Here is a 21,182-nt window from a genome sequence, read left to right as displayed (position 1 = left end):
GATGGCAGTTTTCTCACCTTGTACCATCATTGTATCATTAAAGTGTTTGTTTTTAGTTGTTTTTATATGCTGGTAAGATCAGAACTAGATGGCCTAGTGTGACTATATACTGTAAACTTCAATTTTCAAAGAGAGAGAACTCACATCTTAAGATTTTCAGTAAAAGAAACTTGCTTTCATTTATATGTGTGTCGAAGCACTTGTTTTCTGTCACGAACATACAGTTCGAAGATGTGATTGACATAAAAAATCTCAGATTACATTTATAGTGCCACGACTAACATATATCACAACTCAAAATATATTATATGGTCACAATGGTTTAAATGATAACACATGTTGATCTTCATTTTATTACAGCCTTTGCCATGTAAGCCTCAGGCGTTTAAACAAAAAAATGATATTAGAAGGAACATGTCCATAAACGCTGATGTGTTAAAAAAAATTTATTTGCTTTCTATGTTTATTTTGGTATTATTAGTTTAATATGTAGTTTGTAAGGTGCCTGCATCTTTGCATTTGGATCTTCTCGAATAAAACACAACCTTCTTCGGCACAGAATGGATTAGAGAAGGCAAGCCAACTTTTTCCTTTTCTAAAAAAGGGCTGTCATGGACTTCCGGTTCCGGGTTCATGCTGTGAGCAGTATGTCCGTGCAGCTACCAGGACTCACCGACACAGCTCATCTCTTACAAAGCTCCCTGGAGCCTCCACTGACCTGAGACACAGCGCCATTCTCCCGCAGTGCATGGAGAAGTTTTATGGCTCCAGCTGCTTCCGCCCGCATGCAGCTGTTTAGGCAAGAAAAATGCCGAGCTGGGCCGAGCCGAAACTGAGATGGCGCCCGGAAAGGAATCACCGCCTACCTCCACCGCGCATAAGAAGGTAGCCTCTGAGCCAGATAAGCCTCTTGCCTCTCCACGACATTGCCCCGCCTGACTCTCCCATCACATACGCTGAATTAGCTGACGGTACGAAGGCAACTATTGGGCCCCTCCTTTCACAAGCCGTTTCAGACATCAACTGCAAAACCTCACTCACAGGGTGTCTACCACGGAATCCCATATAGGGAAAATCTCCGATGACATGGATGACGTGCAGGATGACATTATGCGGTTACAAAAAGAAAATTACCACCTTTTAAACAAACTTGATAATATCGAAAATAGATCCAGGAGAAACAATTAAAGAATAGTCTGTCTCCCTGAAAAAGTGAAGGGACAGGATTTGGATCGTTTTGTCAGTGACACATTACCTAAGTTACTACAGGTATCAGAAGCTTGTACAGGCATTGTGATAGAGAGGGCTAATAGGATTGGCCGTATTCTTCGCCCCTCTGACACCCACCCCAGAGTGGTTATTTTCCACTGTTTAAAATACCTGCATAAGCAGGCTATATGGAATGCATCAAGACAAGTACGCCCCCCTGCTGCGGGAGAATAATAAATTACTTATCTTCCAAGACTTTTCTCCTGAACTTGTGGGCCCTATACACTGGTCAATACCAGTGAAAGATATGAACTATCTTGTTCATTAATGAATGAGATACCGTTCATATCTTTCAGTGTGTAGGAACCAGTGATGAACGATGTGCGGCCCCGCACTCGTTCATCGCTGGTGCCAGCCCGTTTAAACATGCAGGCCAATATGGATAATCTCGTCCATATTAGCATGCACTCCTATCAAGCCGAGTGACGGGGGAGTGAAGAAATTTTACTCCCCTCGTCACCTCCATTCTGCCGCCTGTTCGCCTGCCGGCCGTATCGGCCCTCCGGCAGCTCGGCGGTGGGTCGACAAGTGTGTAGGGCCGATTACACATGCTAGAAAAGCTTTCTCCCCTATTTGAGGTCATCTTCTCCAGATGAAAAGGAAATTCCCCATCCAAACATCGCAAGATGTTGCAATATCTATCAAAACAACACATAGACCTAGCCTTTCTACAAGAAATGCACCTAACTGACTTGGAGTCTTAAGAAGCTGGGTACATTGGCTGGTCAGTTATTGCAGTAGCCTCTTATTCTTCCAAAGCTTATGGAGTGGCAAATCTTGCCAGATCCTCCCTACCTTTGACAGTTACCCAGACCTTCTCTGAACTTAATGGCAGATTTCTCATAGCAGAAATTAGCTTACAAAATTTAACTTATGTACTATGCAATATTTATGCGCCCAACAATTATCAAAAATCTTTTTTTTCCACACTACTAACTAAATTGACTTTTACAGGAGAAAATGTTTATTGGAGGTGATTTTAATTTAATTTCTTCCCCAGTGCTTGATTGCTCTAACCCTCCTACTAAACCTATCTCTCTCCCTAAATATGGTGTTCCTCATTTTGCCTCCTCTCTTCAAACCACTGATGTCTGGGGAGCCTTTAACCCCACTGAAAAAGAGTACACTTGTCTCTCAGACGCTCATGGCACACTTTCCCGATTCGATTACTTTCTTGCCTCACACATTTTAATCCCAGACATCCTGGCCACTGGTATAGAAGCCATATCTTTAGCTGATCATGCCCTCCTCTGGTTTGACCTTCAAATTCTACATGACCCCTCTACTACCAGAATATGGAGATTCCCCTCCTATCTAACACGTTCCCAAACATTTTGTGATGCATTATCTGAGACATAGGATTTTTCTTCTAATAATGAATCATATCTAACCCTCAAGGTCCCCCATTTTTTTTTTGGTAGACTGTAAAATCAATCCTAAGAGGCATGATTATCTCTTACACCTCCAAGTCAAAATAACAATTGGCCTCCTTCTATTTACAACTACAATCAGAACTAACCTACACTTTTCAACAGTTTAAGATTTCTCCCACGCCTGCAAATAAGGCCAATATTTCCATGCAAAAACAAGGTTTGACGACCACCTTCAATCCCTAGGAGACAAACACTTATTTAATATAAATTACAAATACCACAAATTTGGCAATAAGACAGGCAAACTCTTGACTAACCTATTGCATGGCTCCCGATCTCCAATGCTTATCCATCCACTAAAAACTGACGGTACAATCACCACTTCTAACCAGCAAATTGCTGATGTTAATGCACTGCTTTTATGAATCCCTTTACTCAGGTCCTACATCTCCCCTCCCCCCAGTCTCCCCTTTGAAGGAAATCCACCCTCCTCCTCCTCCATGGGAATACCCACCACTCGCTTCTATTCCACAATTTTTTTCAGATAAATTCTTGGCCCCTATTAATTCAGATGAAGTTCTCTCAGCCATTAGACACCTCAAACCAGCCAATGCTCCAGGCCTGGATGGGTTTTCAGGAGATTTTTATAAAATACTAGCTCCTAAGATTGTTGACAATCCTGTATTTGTATATAACTATCTCCTCTCAAACCTTAACCCCCCCTCCCCACCACCACCACCACCTTTACTTCTCTTCTGCAATAATCAAAATTTTACCAAAATCAGATAGTGATCTCTCCCAGGATCCTATAGACCTATCTCACTACTAAATCTTGATTACAAAATTCTTATTAAAATTTTGGCTAACCATCTCAAGCCGATTTTGCCTCATGTCATACATCATGATCAGACTGGTTTCATATCAGGTTGCCACTCTGTGGTCTTCTTGGTCATCCAGTACATGAATACTGCACAATCCACCACACCTGCTATTATTCTGTCACTGGATGCCGAGAAGGCCTTCGACATGGTGTTATGGCCCCATTTATACACTACCTTACATAAATTTGGTTTTCCTCAATCCTTTATAGACTTAATCTGTTCCTTATACACCGACTCTACTTCCCAAATATCTTGTAATGGCCTTCTATCTTCCCCCTTTTCTAATGCCAGAGGTATTAGGCAAGGATGTCCACTTTCTCCCTTACTATTCGCTCTAGTCATAGAACCTCTTGCAATAGCTATTCGTAACTTATCTGGAAAAATGGGAATCACTATTGGGTCAGTGGAATTAAAGTTATCTATGTTTGCGGATGATATGATGCTATTTCTTTCTGATCCCTCTTCTTCGGTTCCCCGAGTTATATCTCTTATCTCTTTTTTTGGTCAGATCGCCGGCCTTAAATTTAATATCTCCAAATCCGAAATTCTCCACATGAAAGGCCCCCCCTCTCTCCTACCAGTATCCCCTCTCTTTCCACATTTAAGTTAGCTAAATATAAAATTAAATATTTGGGAATCCATATTACTTCCTCAACCTCCGACATCTACAACTTTGACTACACTCCTATTTTGTCCAAAATTGCCACCTTATACGATAACTGGAAGGATCTCCCACTGTCTCTTTTAGGCCAAATGGCAGCTGTAAAAAGTATAATGTTTCCTAAAAAAAAATGTATTTAATTCAAATGTTGCCTATTTCCCTGACCCCCTAAGACTTTCCTCTTTTTGACCACTTGACATCCAAATTTCTATGGAAACATAAAAAGTCTAGAATCTCTTTAGCCAAATTGCAAGCTCCCATTAAACAGGGTGACCTGAAAGCCCCCAACCTACGCACTTATACACTATCTGTAATGTTCCATTATATCTCAGACTGGATTTTATAAACATCAACATATACTGATATCTAGCTGTACTTTCAGGGCCGGTTCTAGACCTTTTGGTGCCCAGAGTGAAAGTTTCCTTTGGCCCCCCCCCCCCCCCCCTCCCCAAGACAGGCAAAACAGGTTTAGTGCACACCATAGGCGCACGTCAAAAAGTAGGGGCATGGCTTAATATGGAAGTGGCGTGGCCACATTTATGCCCCCTGTGAATGTGCCCACCCCTGAAGTTTTGTCTCCTGTAACTCTGCCCCCAGTAGAGTTGTGCCCCTGAAGTTTTGTCTCCTGTAACTCTGACCCCAGTAGAGTTGTGCCCCTGTAGTTTTGTCTCCTGTATCCGTGCCCCCAGTAGAGTTGTGCCTCCTGTAGTTTTGCCCCCTGTAGCTGTACCCCCAGTAGATTTGTGCCCCCTGTAGCCATGCCCCTGTAGTTATGACCCTAGTAGCGCTGCTTACAAAAAAATAATAATAGAAAAAAAAATACTCACCAGCCCCGCTCCTGCTTCCCGACCACTGCTGCTGTTTCTGCTGCCGCTCCTCGGACCTATGGGAGAGACATCATGACATCTCTCCAATAGCGCCACACAGACACTAGAGGTCAATTAGGACTTCTAGCATCTGCGGTTGCTCCCACAATGCCGTGCGGTGCGCGATGACATCAGGCACACCGCACGTCAGCATGTAGGAGCAGAGAGGGTCAGGCAGCGCAGCGGCAGCAGTGCCCTTCAGGATGTGGAGCCCGAGCCGCTCCTGTGTACTTTCTCCATACTCACCCAGTGCATTACTTCACTCGAAGAAACAGGATATCCCAACACATATTTTCAATAATCTCCTCTTTACTGACATGTATAAGGCTTGGGTCTCCATAAATAAAATATTACATAGAGATCACTCACCTTCTTCATTTGTTCCTTTGTGGGGCAATCCTGCATTCCCTCCTTCCCTATCCAACCACCTTTACCTTGCCTGGAGAGATAAAGGACTCTCTTCAACTGCAACAGTTTTCGACCCCAGCGGAAAAATCCTTTCCTTTACTGATCTGCAATCAACTTACCACCTACTCAATAGTCAGTTCTTCATGTATCTGCAGACTCGACACTATGCATTGTCACTCCACACGTCTACTCGGCATTTAAACAAGGATGACTATCTAACTTCAATACTCAAGCTCCTATCGTGCACTCGTTACAAGACTAGAATGTTATACCCTAAAATACTTCACAAGCGGCACTCCACTTCTAACCTACAGGCTATAACACCATGGTAACAGGACATACCCACGGTAACTGTAATTTCTAATCTCTGCCCTACCTTTGACTCCTCTATGCGCTGGCTCAGCTCCTCATATTTGCAACAAGTTCATTTTAGGACTCTGCATAGAGCATATATCTCGCTGTCACAGAGAAGCTATATGGTATTGGAAGAACCAAGAGCTTGCCCAAAATGTTAGGCCTCTCAAGCGAAATTTATACACTGCTTCTGGTACTGTGGGAAAATCAAGAAGTTCTGGCACAAAGTTATAGCATATATCAACCAATTATTTCTTATCTCTGTCTCTTCAGATATTCTGGCCTGCCTCTGTGCAAACTTTATCAACTGACCTCTTGGCCCAAACCCTTCAAAAATTACACCTCTACTTACTATTATAGTGACAGTAGTTGCTAAAAAGATAATTCATATTCACTGGACCACAAAACCTCCCTAACTGAAGTGTCCCAAAAACTTAGGCAATTATTCCTTTTTGACAGGAAATCTATATTCCCAAACCCTGAGAAAAATCTCTCAAAATTTTTGACTAAACGGTACTTTTATCTACTTTCCCTACCTCCTGAAGAACAAACCTCCTTAACTACAATGTTTGAATCAACACAATGGTCACTTCAAAAGTCTATTGCATAATCCTCGTATTATCATAAAAATTTGTAACGCTAAGACTGACTAATTCATTACTATTCTCCACTTCAGCTCCTTGTATCGCCGATGTTTAGGGAGACCCCCCCTCATCTCTTATATTCTCTATATTGTTTTTAAAGTCTGAGAAGGATCAATTTATTACGCTAAATGTGCTATTTTGTAACTTGAATTTGTATCATAAACAAGTGCTTTTTTGGGTGTGCCGCATTCTTGCCCTCCATGTCCCTCCCTTCCCTTCCCTTCCCTTTCCCATACACTTCCCCTCTCCTCTCCTTTTTCTATCTTTCTTCCCCCTTTTCTCCTTCAATATCCTATACTTACTGTTACGAAGTATATTTTTTTAATACTTTAAGGCTGTATTGATTTAAGAACTTTTTTCCTTTACACCTTTTTCCTGTACTTAGCATATTTAAGCAGTTCCGTTTAAGTCCTGTCATAATTGATATGGGTCACAATAGCTTGGTGGTTCCCACTATATCTATGTTCTCCGTATATGACTGAAGACGTTTATCTATTTTGATATGTCACCACACATTCAACTAATATGCTCTCTTTGATATGACATTTGACGCTGTACATGCGTTATACCGGAATTTATTTCTTGTACTGTCGGAAATCTGCCTTTTCCTTGAATTTTTATATTCTTTTTCTTTATCTTCAGCCTGTATTTTTGTTATATTGACATGAAAACATTAATAAAAATGTTATTTAAGAAAAAAAAAGGGCAAAGATTTCCTAACTGAAAATGGAAAGTTTACTGATTTATCCACCATTTTAAGTTTCCCCAATCATTCCCAGCTTTTAACCCAGCCTTTATTTCCCACGGGGTGTTTTGACCCTTAGCTTATTATAGGCCGCTGCATGGGAGCAGTGCCATAACAGGGCAGCAGTGCGTCCTGTGAAATCCGGTATGTTTTCTATAGCAATTGCTTCTGAAAACAAATAAACTGTAAACATAAACAGAACAAATGATAGAAGGCCCGCTATATGGACACCTGCTACTGATGACCATAGAGTCAGGAGGTAACTTTACAGTGTTAAAAAAAACAAAAGGAAAGAATTAAAACAAACCTACAACCCCCCCCCCCCCCAGTTCCAAAAATATATGGTGAAAGTACAACAGTTTGCAAATAAATTGCTGTCTATAATACTCTGAAAACCGCTCTGTGTGGCTAATTGCATATATCTTACTGTCATTTATTTATTTATTCTTGTTACAGCTCATTAGGTTCTATTATAGACATAGCAGTAGCGCTGGCAAGCATAAAAATGCTGGAGCTTGTAATTCTACAAGTGCCAGCTTGTCCAAGCAGTCAGTGATTGTCAGGCCTTCCTTAACTCATTGTTCTATAGTGGCATTTCCTCTATGTCTTCTTTATGCTATTGCCCAGGGAGGCCAGCATGAACCCTAGTCCTTGGAAATAACTGATGGGAGAGAGAAGGGGGAACACTATTGTCTTATTTTTGGCTCAAAAACCCTATGGGATTATTTCTGCGCAGGTTTTACATTTACGGTAGGAGGACTCCCTGTTGTAGTTTGGCAAGGACAGCCTATTGTAGCCTCATAGTGGTTATTTCTTACTCTGGACGCATCCATATACTCTTAGCCATTCTTGATGTGGCAGCATCTGACTTTTGAATTGCTTAGAATACTGCAATTTTGCAGGTATAGCCAGCACTATTTTTCTGGGAAAATAGGTTCATGAACTATAGGTCTGGGGTAGAGCTTTTAAGAAAAATTATAGATAGACTGATGGATGGATGGTTCGTTCGTTTTTATACAGTAAGCACTCAAAATGGACTTTAAAATAAAATTAAACTCATCTTATGGAAAATATATTTTGTCCCGGGACAGGTTGAGTAACCCTGTTCCTGATTATGTCATATTTAATGAGAGGTTCAGAGCTCCTGCTGGTTCTGTCTGAAAAATAGCACTGGGTATAGCTCATGCCTACATTCAGGCTCCAAAATTACAGCTTTCTCTAAATAAGGCAAAATGTATTTAAATATACTATACTATAGATGGTGGATACTGAACATTTAAGATTGCATTTCTGTTTGACCAAATGGCTGCAGGGAATCTTCCCATCACCAAATGTGATAACTAAGCACCCAAAAGAATACAATGTAAACCCTGTGGACATCCACTGCTCAATACGTTGTGGCTACTTAAAATAAACTTATACTAGTAAGCTACTTTGTTAAAGAGTTTTTTTTAACTGATTAATAAAATATTTATGCATCAGCACTCATTAGCAGGAAAACAATTCTTGAATGATGGTATGGTCTAGCTAGACAATAACAAACACAATGCAGAGTAGCACACAAGTCATAGGAATTGCATGTAACCAAAGGATATTCACCAACTACGCAACCGAACCGCCGCAATCCATGTGCCTGCTGAAGTAGTTTTCATTGTCACGATCCTAGGCACGGCGATTCCCCAGATACGCCAATCTGCGATTCCCTGCCACGTGACACCGCTACTGGATACCTGAGAGCGTACGTCAATTTCATACAAACACTGCCACCAGCCAAAGTACAAACGTTTAGGGTATGACCCAAGGCAAACTTATGGCTTTTGCCTGCACCTAGAATTATTAATATTTTGGTAACGCCTCTTTCAGAGAGTTGGGTTGGATACACAACAGAAACCAGATCTAAAATTAGATTATTTAATTCAAGTAAAACACTTCAAAGCTTATGTTACAGAAAAAAAGAAAGTTACAAGAATACAATGATAAAAAGTCAAAGTCACAGCAGAAAAGATAATTTCAAGAAAATAAAAATAGGGAGATAAACCCACCGATCCTAGCACACAGGCAGAGTAGAACGATGGGGTGAAGTGAAGCCTCTTCAGATATATCGGGACATTACAGAGCCAGAATGTTCTCCTGACCCAATTCTTTGATAATGCACCCCTTACACACTGTGGCTCTCCTATTTATAAAACATGCTGCCCCTTCAGCCCCCCTCCCCCTGGAGAGTTAATTTTAACCTTTTCCAGATCAGAGTTAATTGTGTAAATTCAACTGTAACATGGGGTCTCTTGGTCATATACACAGGGGCTGGCTAATTACTCTTCCTCCTTCCTTTTGAAGATGGGCAATCAGATTTATCAATCAAACTAAGACACTGTTATTGAAATACTGAAATACTAGCAGGCCAAATTGCCTTATATTATTTTAATTGCTTGTTTGAAGCTCTGGCCATGGTTCTTGTGTAAACAAATGGCTAGTTCTGAGAGGACACAGAGCAGGAAGGGTTTAACACCTTTCTGGCCCCAGCTCTGGTTCTGGGGCAATCAAACTAGCTCTGGTCAGAGGTAATTCACACCTAAGCAGTCAGTGTGTCTCTGAGTTCTGTGGCTACAATGAAATGCCAGCAGATCAATCAAGCTTCAACCATTTGACATGCAAAGACAGTTATCACACACTGGTACATTGATACATCAGTTGGAATAATACAAATTTCAATCATGCCCATTTCGATATAACCCAGATGCATTAGCATCACATCCATTTATACGTCACTCAGATATCCTGGTGTCATCTATATTGATATCACACTATTTATTAACAGGCCTATTACTACTTGAAATAGCCTGGATCATGACACCTCCCCCTTTAAGATCAGCGTGGGAGCAGTGGCACGTCAGGCCGAAGTCTCCTACGACCTTTTCACACAGGATTTATACATAAACACACACAGGGCATTTGCAGAGATTGATCAATACAATATTATTTGCAGTTATGCACATTCTGGCATCAGAATGGCGTCCAATCATAACAGTCATTATGAGTGCAAACTTGCACCAGTCCTATACCTGATACAAGAGATCTGTCTGAAATCAGATGGATGTTTCCATAGGCACAACTCTACATGGTCTGCAATTCTGCCTATACACCTTTAACACACCCGCAGACCTTTTAACTTTACCTATGTGCAGGGTTGAGTTGAGGCAGCCAGCTCGGCGCAGAAGGGGGTGGCCGTGATGTCACATGGGGTTGTGGCTGATCGTGGCTATGTAGCTGAGGTTACACGGGGGCGTGGAGCTTACGGTCGAGTCACTGTAGCCACGCCCCGCTGTACAGTTCCGATATTACATGCACTGTACAGGTGTTACGATAACGTGATTCAGCAGGAATCGCATCATTGGGTTCCCCTGGACTGCCCACTTGTGCTCTGCAAGTGGGCGGCTGAGGGGGGGGGGGGTGCGGGGGAGCTGCAAGAGACTTACCCACCTTTCCGGGGGGCCGGGAGGGGCACCCGATTTTGGGAGCCTCCCGGCATTCCGGGAGGGTAAGCAAGTATGCCTATGTGCAAACTCCCCGTCAACCCTCCAGTTACACCATGAATACCCTCCAACATTTTACACATGAAAACCAGTACAAATTAGGAAAGGGGGCATGTCCACTGGTAAAAGGGGCGTGGTCACACCCTCTTTCCTATACTTTCAATGTTAATTTGGAGAGTCAAAAATTGGTACAAAGCCCTTTATGGCAGGTACAGACCATAAAAAAAAGGTACTGTACCTGCCAAAAAGGTACAGTTGGAGGGTATGCACCATGTCAGGCCCACGTGGAGGTGTGACTGAGATGTGTGCGACTTGTAGTGGCATAGATGCTCATGGCTGAATATCCTCGGTTACAACAGAGTGCGCACTGCTACAAAATCGAAGGATTTTTAGGATCTGTCTACAAAACAGACCTGTGTGGAACCCTGAAACCTCAAAGTTGTTATACTAATCTTAGGTAGCATGCTGAGTGAGAGCTTAAAACCCACAGGCTAGAGATTTAGCAGTACAAGTACCTCTTTTGTTTGCGGTTGTTTATCAGAAGTGCAAACTTTTGCAGCAAGTTCTCTCAGTTCTTCACGCCATGCTTCAGATACAGATGATCCTGCATTGAAGTAGATGAAGGTTATACTTTCTTGTTTAGGATGAAAGAATTCAAGCAATATCCATAGTTGGAACTACAGTATGAAAGCAGCTGGTAGTAGAGCGTATATGGGGCTTGAAGCCTTATCAAAGCTGCCAGACAGTAATGGGTATAAGTACTCAGCAAGTACTAATGATTTTGATATGTCAGGAACTCACCTAACTTTCTTTTGAACTCACTTTCTTCCTCTAGCTGCTCTGATTCTCTGACTCAACTAAGTGTATTAAGCCTTGGAGAGTGATAAAGTGGACTTAGATAAATTATCAGCCAATCAGCTTCTAACTCCCATGTTACAGGCTGTGTTTGAAAAATGCCAGAAGCTTATTGGTTTGTAGTTTCTCTCTCTCTCTCTCTCTCTCTCTCTCTCTCTGCCCCCTAATCTTGTGTCGACTCACTTGAACTGTCTTCCTACCCCCTTTTTTTAACTTTGTTCCCATTAGTATTCTTCCTTACAACATATTTCCTGTGCCACCTTATTTCTGTTCTAGCCTCACTCATTCTATGACTAGTTACATCTCACTCATTATATGACAAGTTACATATGGACCCTCTTCTGAGTACACAATCACTGCATTTATACAGTGACATCAGACGTGGTGGAACTACATGTGGTGCTGCCGCTATAGGCACGAAGATTAGGCTAATGCTGCAAGCCCTTGTTCCTCTCCCTGAAACACATGCTCTGCTCTCAAGACAGCAGGAAAGAGGCCTCTTTTAAGGGTATAATATCACAATAACCCAGAATACTTGCCTGTTCCAAGAAAGGGGACTATGTTACCACGTGGATCTCCTATAGGCATACATGGAACACCCAGCATATTGGTAGGAAACTTGCTCCTTATCATGGGATGAGGATAGAGTTGAGATGTAGCAGACCACTCATCATTGACAATACATATAGGAATTCCATTAAGTCCTGTTGTAAAAATAAATGAAATGAGAAAAATGCAGAACACAAAATATATAATCTTGAAACATTAACTTGAAGTAAACAATATTCTTTATTAGTCTTTTGATAATTTTGAATATTTTTTAGTGCCACCAGAGGGAGCCATAGAACAAATAAACATGCTTCTATTATTACTATTATTGTCATTATTATTAGTACTATTATTATTTTTACATCTCTATCATACTCCACTGTGGTTTACAGTTGAGTAGAAACACAGTAATGAAACAAGACTTGGTGTTAAGAAACAGGTGCTAATCACGTAGACTAGCTTCGGTTGGTTGAGAAGATTTGTTGCAAATGTAATATATTTGCTGAAAAGGTGAGTTTTTATCAGAGCCCTTTGTATACAGATTCAGACTCAGTCGCACACAGATATACAAGTGTCACGTATCAAATTAATCTATGGCTAAGACGCATATTGGAGTGAAAAAGATACTACACCACTTGACGTGGCTTACTCGTGCCAATCGTCTTGCATGTTCGGTATATTAGGACACATCTGTACCATACTGTATATGTAGTATTTTATTTTTTTTATTTATTTTTATTTTAATGTTATACACTTTTCTGAGTTTCACCATTCACTATTAAAAACCATTAATAACATAAAAAATAAACAAACAGCTTAGTCACAATTTCCCACTTGAACATGGTGAAACAAAATCTCAAACTAGTTTTGTGATGTGGAGTATATCCTCTTTGCACAGAGATACCCCCTGAAGGAGTCGACACGTTTCATTGTAGGCTTTATCGAGAAAGCTTTATCAAGTTTTCTTGATAAAGCCTCCGGTGAAATGCATGTTGACTCTTACAGGGGGTACCTTTGTGGGCACAGGGTACACCCCACACCACAAACCAAGTCTAGCAGAGAGGACTCCTCACAGGAACTTTACTATCACTCAGCTACTTTCTCATCGGATGCTCCACCGTACTACTACCATACACTGCATATGCGTCAGAGGGGAGGCAATACAAGACCACCTGTCGGGATCCCAGTGGTCCCAATGCTGACACCGGAATCCAGACAGGCGGTGAAATGCTGTGGCAGGAATACTGGTACTACAGGCTTTTCACGACACCAATAGAGGGAGAATAAATCCTGTGGCAAGTGCAGCAAGCCACCATGCCTGCAGCGTAGCGAGCCTGCATGGGGCTTTCTAGCGCTCACCCCACTGCCGGCATCTGGTGGATGGGATCCCACTGTCGGGATCATGACAGTCAGGATCCTGGCCACCAGTAAAAGGTATGTATTCCCATCAGAGGGTTACTGGTGATCAGCACAGAAAGTAGAAGTAGCTCTATCTATTTTACCGTGTCACTATTTAGGTACTCTCATCCCCCATCCAATGAATTGTCAAGATGGTGGAAAGCAGATCTCTATCTAGATAAGTGCATGGGCCAGTGGTGCAAGTAGAAAAAAATGTCTCATAGGTACTGTGTGCAAATGAGTGTGGCTAAATTGCACATTGGGCGTGGCCAATGAAAATGGGGGCATGATACACATATGGGGGGGCCAGATACACATATGACCCCAATAGTGCCAGATACACATATGCCCCCACAGTGCCAGATATGCCCCCACCATGCCAGATGTGCTCCTACAGTACCAGGTGCATAAATGCCCCACGGTGCCAGATGCACAAATGTCCCCACAGTGCCAGATACACATATGCCAGATATGCCCCTACAGTGCCAGATACACATATGCCCCCACAGTGCCAGATGCACATATGTCCCCACAGTGCCAGATATGCCCCTAAAGTGGCAGATATACCCAAACACTCCATTTACATGCCCCCAGAGTGCCAGATATGTCCCTTCAGTGCCAGATATGCCCCCACAAGGCCAGATATGCCCCCACAGTGCCAGATACACATGCCCCCAGAGTGCCAGATATGCCCCCACAGTGCCAGATATGCCCCCACTTTGCCAGATACACATGCCCCCAGAGTGCTAGATATGCCCCCACAGTGCTATATATGCCCCCACAGTGCCAGATACACAAATGCCCCCAGAGAGCCAGATATGCCCCTTCAGTGCCAGATATGCCCCCACTTTGCCAGATACACATGCCCCCAGAGTGCCAGATATGCCCCCACAGGGCCAGATATGCCCCAGCAGTCCAACTCACCATTGTTGCTGCTGCCTGGGACTGGCACTGTCTTCTGCTGCAGCTGTTGCTGCTGGGGAGAGGAGAGCACAGCACGCGCCCTTCCTGCCCCTCTCCTGCCCTCAGTCCGGTTTCCGCATCCTCCTGCGATGGCATCCTGTATATTACATCTGGTGCCGGTCCGCGAGCCAATCAAGGCTCGCAGTCCGGCAGCGGTGGCTCCTGATTGGCTGCCAGTTCACGAGCTCTGATTGGCTCACGAATTAGCGTTTCAGTGCATGCCGCTGCCGCCGGACTCAGGGTACTCAGGCAGGAGAGGGGCAAGAGAGGAGAGGCGCATGCTGCGCTCTCCAACACCTGGTGTTTGCAAGGTGTCGGCCCGGTGGTACGACGTACCGGCTGGGAATTTCTTACCAGTACGCCGTACCGCCCCATACTGCCATACTTGCAGCACTGGCGTGGGCTCTAAATTTCTAATTACTATAATATATTGAGTATTGTTATTTATAAACAATGATATTTTTAATTATCTCCCCTGTCGTGGAGGTATGCCACTAATGACAACTTAAGTGGTGGTGATCTCCTGTTTATTGTTTGTAAAAAAAAATTAAAAAATCATAATTGGATATTGTTGGTTTTCTTTTTTAATTCAATTATTAAAAGATACATTTTATTATATACAATATCAGAAGTGTGCCCCATTGTGGAATACGTTTTCTTTTCAATTGTAGAAAGAATGCCAAGAAGAATGCTAAGAAGGCCAGCACTAACAAAAACAGACATATTACAGGACTGCATAGTACCAGTGGTACCCCATAAAGCAGGGGTGGGCAATTATTTCAGCTGGGGGGCCGCTTAACACTTCCAGTGAATAGTCGAGGGCCACACACAAAATATATTGTAAATCGGGTCTGAACTGTGCGTGCACCACAGTCCCTACCCCCTTCCCCTGAACCTATATAGCAGTCCCTACCCCCCTTCTCCCCCTCCCCTGAACCTATATAGCAGTCCCTACTCCCCTTTCCTGAACCTATATAGCAGTCACTACCCCCCTTTCCCCCCACCTATATAGCAGTTTTTATCCCCCCCCCCTTCCCCCGAACCCATATTGCAGCTTAAGTACAGATCCATTTCAGGTACTGGCTGCGCAGGGGGTTTTTCTTTTTTTCACAGTGGAAGATGATCCGCTGCCTGATCCCCGCTGCCCGTGCTTCCCGGAGTCGCTGCTGCTGCCCGTTGCCCGGAGTCACTGCTGGTGTCTGCTCCCCGGAGTCATTGCTGCTGCCTGCCGCTCGCGCTCCTGCTGTGGCTCCGCCCTCCATGCCGCCCAGCGCATGACATCACAGAGGAAATGCCAGTCAGCAGACCCTGTGACGTGACCGGGATTTCCTCAGCGGCGCTGCGTCTGGCAGCAGTGTAGCGCAATGACAAGCGGCTCAGCCAGTCGGGGAGCTTGTCATTGCACACTGATGGGAGACAGCGGGCCAGGCAGGATTGGTTCATGAGCCGCATCCGGCCCACGGGCCGCCTTTTGCCCACCCCTGCCATAAAGTATAATTTCTTATCAAATATATTTGATTCCTTATCAGATATCTCTGATATCGCCAGCATTCATATTTTCTTAAATAGGCAGGTTGTTTAAATTATGCGGAAACTACTGTTTTTTGGGGGGAAATTAAGCTAATAATTTATCACATATATATAAAATATATTACAGATTGCAGAATAAATTTTCAGTAAGTATTCCTCAACTTTCTTCATACAGTATATCAGAACAAACCTTGAATATGGGTGACTACATGAGGGTGAGGGTTATGTCTTGAAAAGAATGGTTGCTGGTTGATATTGCCAAATCGAGTGTTGCTTTTAGGGTCGGATCTCATTGCTTCATCACTGAAATGCAGGGGTGTGTTCTGGGCAAGATTTTCCAGTTTTCCGGACAAAGCCGCAATATCTTGACTTTTAAAAGTACTAGACACAGGATTCTTCATCTGCTCCATCTTTTGTTTAGATAAAATATGGTTAGCACTGTAAAGGAAAGAGAAAAAAAAGCTATTATGGACCTTAAACTGTCAGACTCTGGGTTTGCTTTGTACTCTGTATTGAGGCCAATGGGCATGACACGCTACAAGGGCCGTGACTAGGGTGGTGTGGAAGGAGCTTGGTACACAGCTCATAAACCTGCCCACTGTAATGTATGTAGTGGTGCACCTGGCTCCTTTTCTGTCAGATGCACTGCTAAATACATTACAGTGGGCAGCTCTGCAGCTGCCCGCCCATGTGCTCCGTCCCCTCCTGGCTCCAGAATCTCTTGCAGTGTCTCTTGGGACTGGGAGAGATATCATGATGTCTCTCCCAGTTCATTCCACAGTGACCTGCACTGAGGAGCTGCGGTGTTTGGGCGGTCAGCAGGACAGAAGAGTAGGGACTCAGGCATACCAGCAGCTAAGTGAAGAAACACTAATAGTGCTATATGTGCAGTGTGGGCATTGCTGTATGGGCATAATGTGTAAGAGGCATTGTTGTGTGGGTGTAAAGTGCAAGAGGCTCTACTACTGTGTAGGTGTGATGTGTAAGGGGCAATGCTTTGTGGGCATAATGTGTGAGGGACATTGCTGTATGGGCGTAATGTATAAGGGGCATCTGTACCTCAGCCACCAGTTCAGCTGCACCATCTATAACCAGCCGCCATTCCTACATGCACAATTTTGCACAAGTCAGCTGATCCCATTCATCCCTGTGGCTCTTACTTTCTAGTGCAGCCCTTACCACTGCAAATATCCATCAGTACCTGTGGTCCACTCACACTCCAGTGTGCAATCATATCAAGGAACTGTCCTGCCTGTTGTTCACCTGCTGGCATATCAGTACTCGCTAAGCCCATCACTGGGAGTTCTGATTCTGCCTTCACCTATGTCAAGACTGCCAGCTCAGGTAAATCCAAACTACATACCAACTGCAAGCTTCAGGTGTTAGTAAGTTAAGTCCATACTATGTTGAGAAGTAAGACCTGGCGGAAGCCTAAGCTCAGTGTTCATATTCAGTCATTACGGGAACAACGGGTTGGTGTTATAGGCAGAAGATCTCATTTTCTGAATTTGTGGGATTATCTTGCATCACAGTGTAGAGTCATAGCACAGACTCTATCGCACATGCGCAGAATTTCAGGGAAATAGTGCGGAATCCATTTTACCAGAGATTTCCTTACCACGCATGCATAAATGCAGTGCGACATTTTCGTGTCATTTTTTAAAAGGTTCTGCTACCTAAAGGGATTCCGGAGAGGTGATTATTGAAAAAAATAGGTGTAGGGTGTGAAGTGTGGGCCACCCATGACTTAGGGGCCCATGTACACCTACACACTGCACCCATTTTAGATATACAAGTGCCTAGCGTGTGTGTGCATGTACATGTGTTTAGGGCAGACTAGATGGGCCAAGTGCTTCTTATCTAATCTAATCTAATAAAACCTGGAATCATGAGAACTACAGCTTCTGTGAATGACTGCACCAAAGTCAGCTGACCTGGCAAGATGGCGCAGTGCCAGATGCAGGTACACAGTATCTAGGTTGTTACAACAGGGGCATCATGAGAAGACTAGCCAGCGAAGACATGCCAAACAGTTAATCGGTAGCATAAAGTGGGGTAATACAAAGGTCTGAATGCCCACCATGTGACATAAAGAACACTTTGGACCTGATTTAGATCTTGCAGTAAAATACAGAAACTAAATTGTGGCCTATCCTGTGTTTATTGAGTTGTATGTGTCAAAATACTGTGTAAATACACAAGCAAATCAAAATACAGTAGGTCTCCTGATGTGGTCAGAATAAAGATATTAGGGGTGTTCTGAATGGTGCCTTTAGAGTGAATATACCAGAATACTGTATAAGGTTTCATTCCTTCAGTCTAGATCAGTGGTACACAAACTTTCTTTAATCACGGTGCCCTAGACCAGGCCTGGCCAACCTGTGGCTCTCCAGCTGTTGTGAAACTACAAGTCCCAGCATGCCCTGACACAGTTTTAGCATTCCCTAATAACAAAACTGTGACAGGGCATGCTGGGATTTGTAGTTTCACAACAGATGGAGAGCCACATGTTGGCCAGGCCTGCCCTAGACTATCAACATTTATTTCATGGTACCCCTAGAATAAATGTTTTTTTATTAATACATTTGAGGAAAAAATACTAAATTAAGATAATTGTGCCTACCTGTCATTCTTAGGGTCAATTACGTGGAGATGTACAGTTATGCTTCAGATTGTGCACATGTTTTATAATTGGCCACTGGCACTGGTTTTGCCTATCAGTTTGACCATAAATAATTGGATTTGGTCCTGGACCACCAACCCGAGGTACCCCTGGAAGAGCCTTGCGGCATCCCAGGGTACCTAGGCACCCAGTTTTGGAAACCACTAGTCTAGGAAATGTGGGAATTCCCCAGATAGTTTTAAAGATATAGCAAGAACTACAGTATGTGTATTGTCTGAGGATGCTGTCTGCTGTACGAATGAACAACAAGAAACATTGTAAGCACCACCCTAAATGAGAATTACATTTTATCAATTTTTTGGCTTATCTTTGTTATCTTTTTATTGCCTATGCTGTTTTTATAGTTTTTATTGCTGTTATAATAGGTTTACTCTGGGAGTAAAGGGCTGGTCACAGTACAATAGGAAGACCCGACATAAGCACAAAATGGGATTTTAATTACCTACCGGTAAATCCTTTTCTCATAGTCCGTAGAGGATACTGGGGTGCACATTACTACCATGGGTATAGACGGGTCCACTTTAAGAATTGATAGTGTGGGCTGGCACCTCCCTCTATGCCCCTCCTACCAGACTCAGTTTAGGAAACTGTGCCCAAGGAGACAGACATATTTTGAGAGAAGGATATAAAAGGATAGTGGTGAGATTCCGAACCAGCACACACAAACTAGAGGAAAGCCAAGCTAACCAAACTTAAACCAGGAAGAGCAACCACTGAACCAACAATGCTTAACCAAGTAACAAGGAAGTGCAGGAAGAAACGAAGCACTGGGCGGGCACCCAGTATCCTCTACAGACTATAAGAAAAGGATTTACTGGTAGGTAATTCAAATCCTATTTTCTCCTATGTCCTAGAGGATACTGGGGTCCACATTAGTACCATGGGGATGTACCAAAGCTCCCAAACCGGGTGGGAGAGTGCTGAGGTTCCTGCAGAACTGATTGACCAATCTGAAGGTCCTCAGAGGCCAAAGTATCAAACTTGTAGAACTTAGAAAACGTGTTCGAGCCTGACCCAGTAGCTGCTCGGCAGAGATGCAAAGCCGAGACACCCCAGGCAGCCGCCCAGGAATAACCCACCGATCTAGTAGACTGGGCCTGTACAGATTTTGGACACGGCAAACCTGCTGTGGAATAAGCATGCTGGATAGTGAGCCTGATCCAGCGTGCAATTGTCTGCTTTGAAGCAGGACACCCAATTTTATTGGTATCATAGAGAACAAACAGCGAGTTAGATTTCCTGTGATGAGCTGTTCGCTTCATATAGATCTTCAAAGCCCTCACAACATCCAAGAACTTTGAAGCAGCAGAGGTTTCGGTAACCACCGGAACCACAATAGGTTGGTTGATATGAAACACAGACACCACCTTTGGAAGAAATTTCTGATGAGTTCTGAGTTCAGCCCTATCTTCATGAAAAATCAAATAAGGGCTTTTGTGAGACAATGCCCCCAGCTCTGACACATGCCTCGCAGAAGCCAAGGCCCACAGCGTGACAGCCTTCCACGTAAGAAACTTGATGTCAACGTCCTGTAAAGTCTCAAACCATTCCGATTGAGATCCCAAAGTGCCGTAGGAGGCACAAAGGGCGGTTGGATGTGCAGAACACCCTTCAAAAATGTCTGAACCTCAGGGTGAAGGCCACACTGTACTGGATGGAAGTCGTGTCTGCTGAGGAAGTCTGCTTCCCAGTTGTCTACTTCTGGAATGAAGATCGCGGACAATGCCACAGCGTGTCTTTCTACCCAGAGGAGAATCATTGTTACCTCTGACATTGCTGCCCTGCTCTTCATTCTACCTTGTCGGTTTATGTACGTTACTGCCGTCACATTGTCCAACTGAACCTGAATGGCTTGATCTTGAAGAAGATGCGATGCCTGTAGAAGGACGTTGTATATGGCCCTTAGTTCCAGAATGTTGATTGGAAGAATGGCTTCCTGACTTGACCATTTTCCTTGGAACTGTTTTCCCTGGGTGACTGCTCCCCAATCTCTGAGGCTTGCGTCTGTGGTTAGCAGAATCCAATTATAAATCCCGAACCTTCGGCCCTCGGTCAGGTGAGAAGTCTGAAACCACCACAAAAAAGAAATCCTGGCTTTTGGCGACAGACGGATCCTCTGGTGCATGTGAAGATGCGATCCGGACCATTTCTCCAACAGATCCAGCTGGAAGGGCCTTGCATGAAACCTTCCATACTGCAGCGCCTCTTAAGTGGCTACCATCTTTCCCAGAAGGCGAATGCATAGATGCACCGATATCTGGGTTTGTCTCAGAACATCCCGCACCATTGATTGGATCACCAATGCCTTTTCCAACTGAAGGAATACCTTTTGTGCCTCCGTATCCAGCATCATGTCCAGGAACGGAAGCCTCCATTTTGGTTCCAGATGAGATTTTGGTAGGTTCAGAATCCACCCGTGATCCGGAAGTAGCCGGGTTGAGAGGGCAATGTTGACTAACAACCTCTGCCT

The 21,182-nt window shown here is 43.6% G+C and overlaps 1 protein-coding gene across 5 annotated transcripts in view; it reads right to left on the bottom strand.

Annotated features, from left to right (window-relative positions):
* Window positions 1-21,182, bottom strand: part of TBATA (thymus, brain and testes associated) — a 70,139-nt gene that overhangs the window by 9,763 nt on the left and 39,194 nt on the right. For all 5 annotated transcript variants that reach the window (XM_063958800.1, XM_063958804.1, XM_063958805.1 and 2 more), the window contains 3 exons: window positions 16,220-16,467; window positions 12,129-12,293; window positions 11,250-11,338 (listed from right to left, as the gene is read on the bottom strand). In XM_063958800.1, coding sequence (XP_063814870.1) covers window positions 11,250-11,338; window positions 12,129-12,293; window positions 16,220-16,467 — 502 coding nt within the window. The remainder of the gene's footprint in view (window positions 1-11,249; window positions 11,339-12,128; window positions 12,294-16,219; window positions 16,468-21,182) is intronic.

This window comes from Pseudophryne corroboree, chromosome 3 (genome assembly GCF_028390025.1).
Source record: "Pseudophryne corroboree isolate aPseCor3 chromosome 3, aPseCor3.hap2, whole genome shotgun sequence".
Lineage (NCBI taxonomy): Eukaryota > Metazoa > Chordata > Amphibia > Anura > Myobatrachidae > Pseudophryne > Pseudophryne corroboree.
Note: the sequence above shows the minus strand (reverse complement) of the source record. Positions and strands in the feature narration are given on the sequence as shown.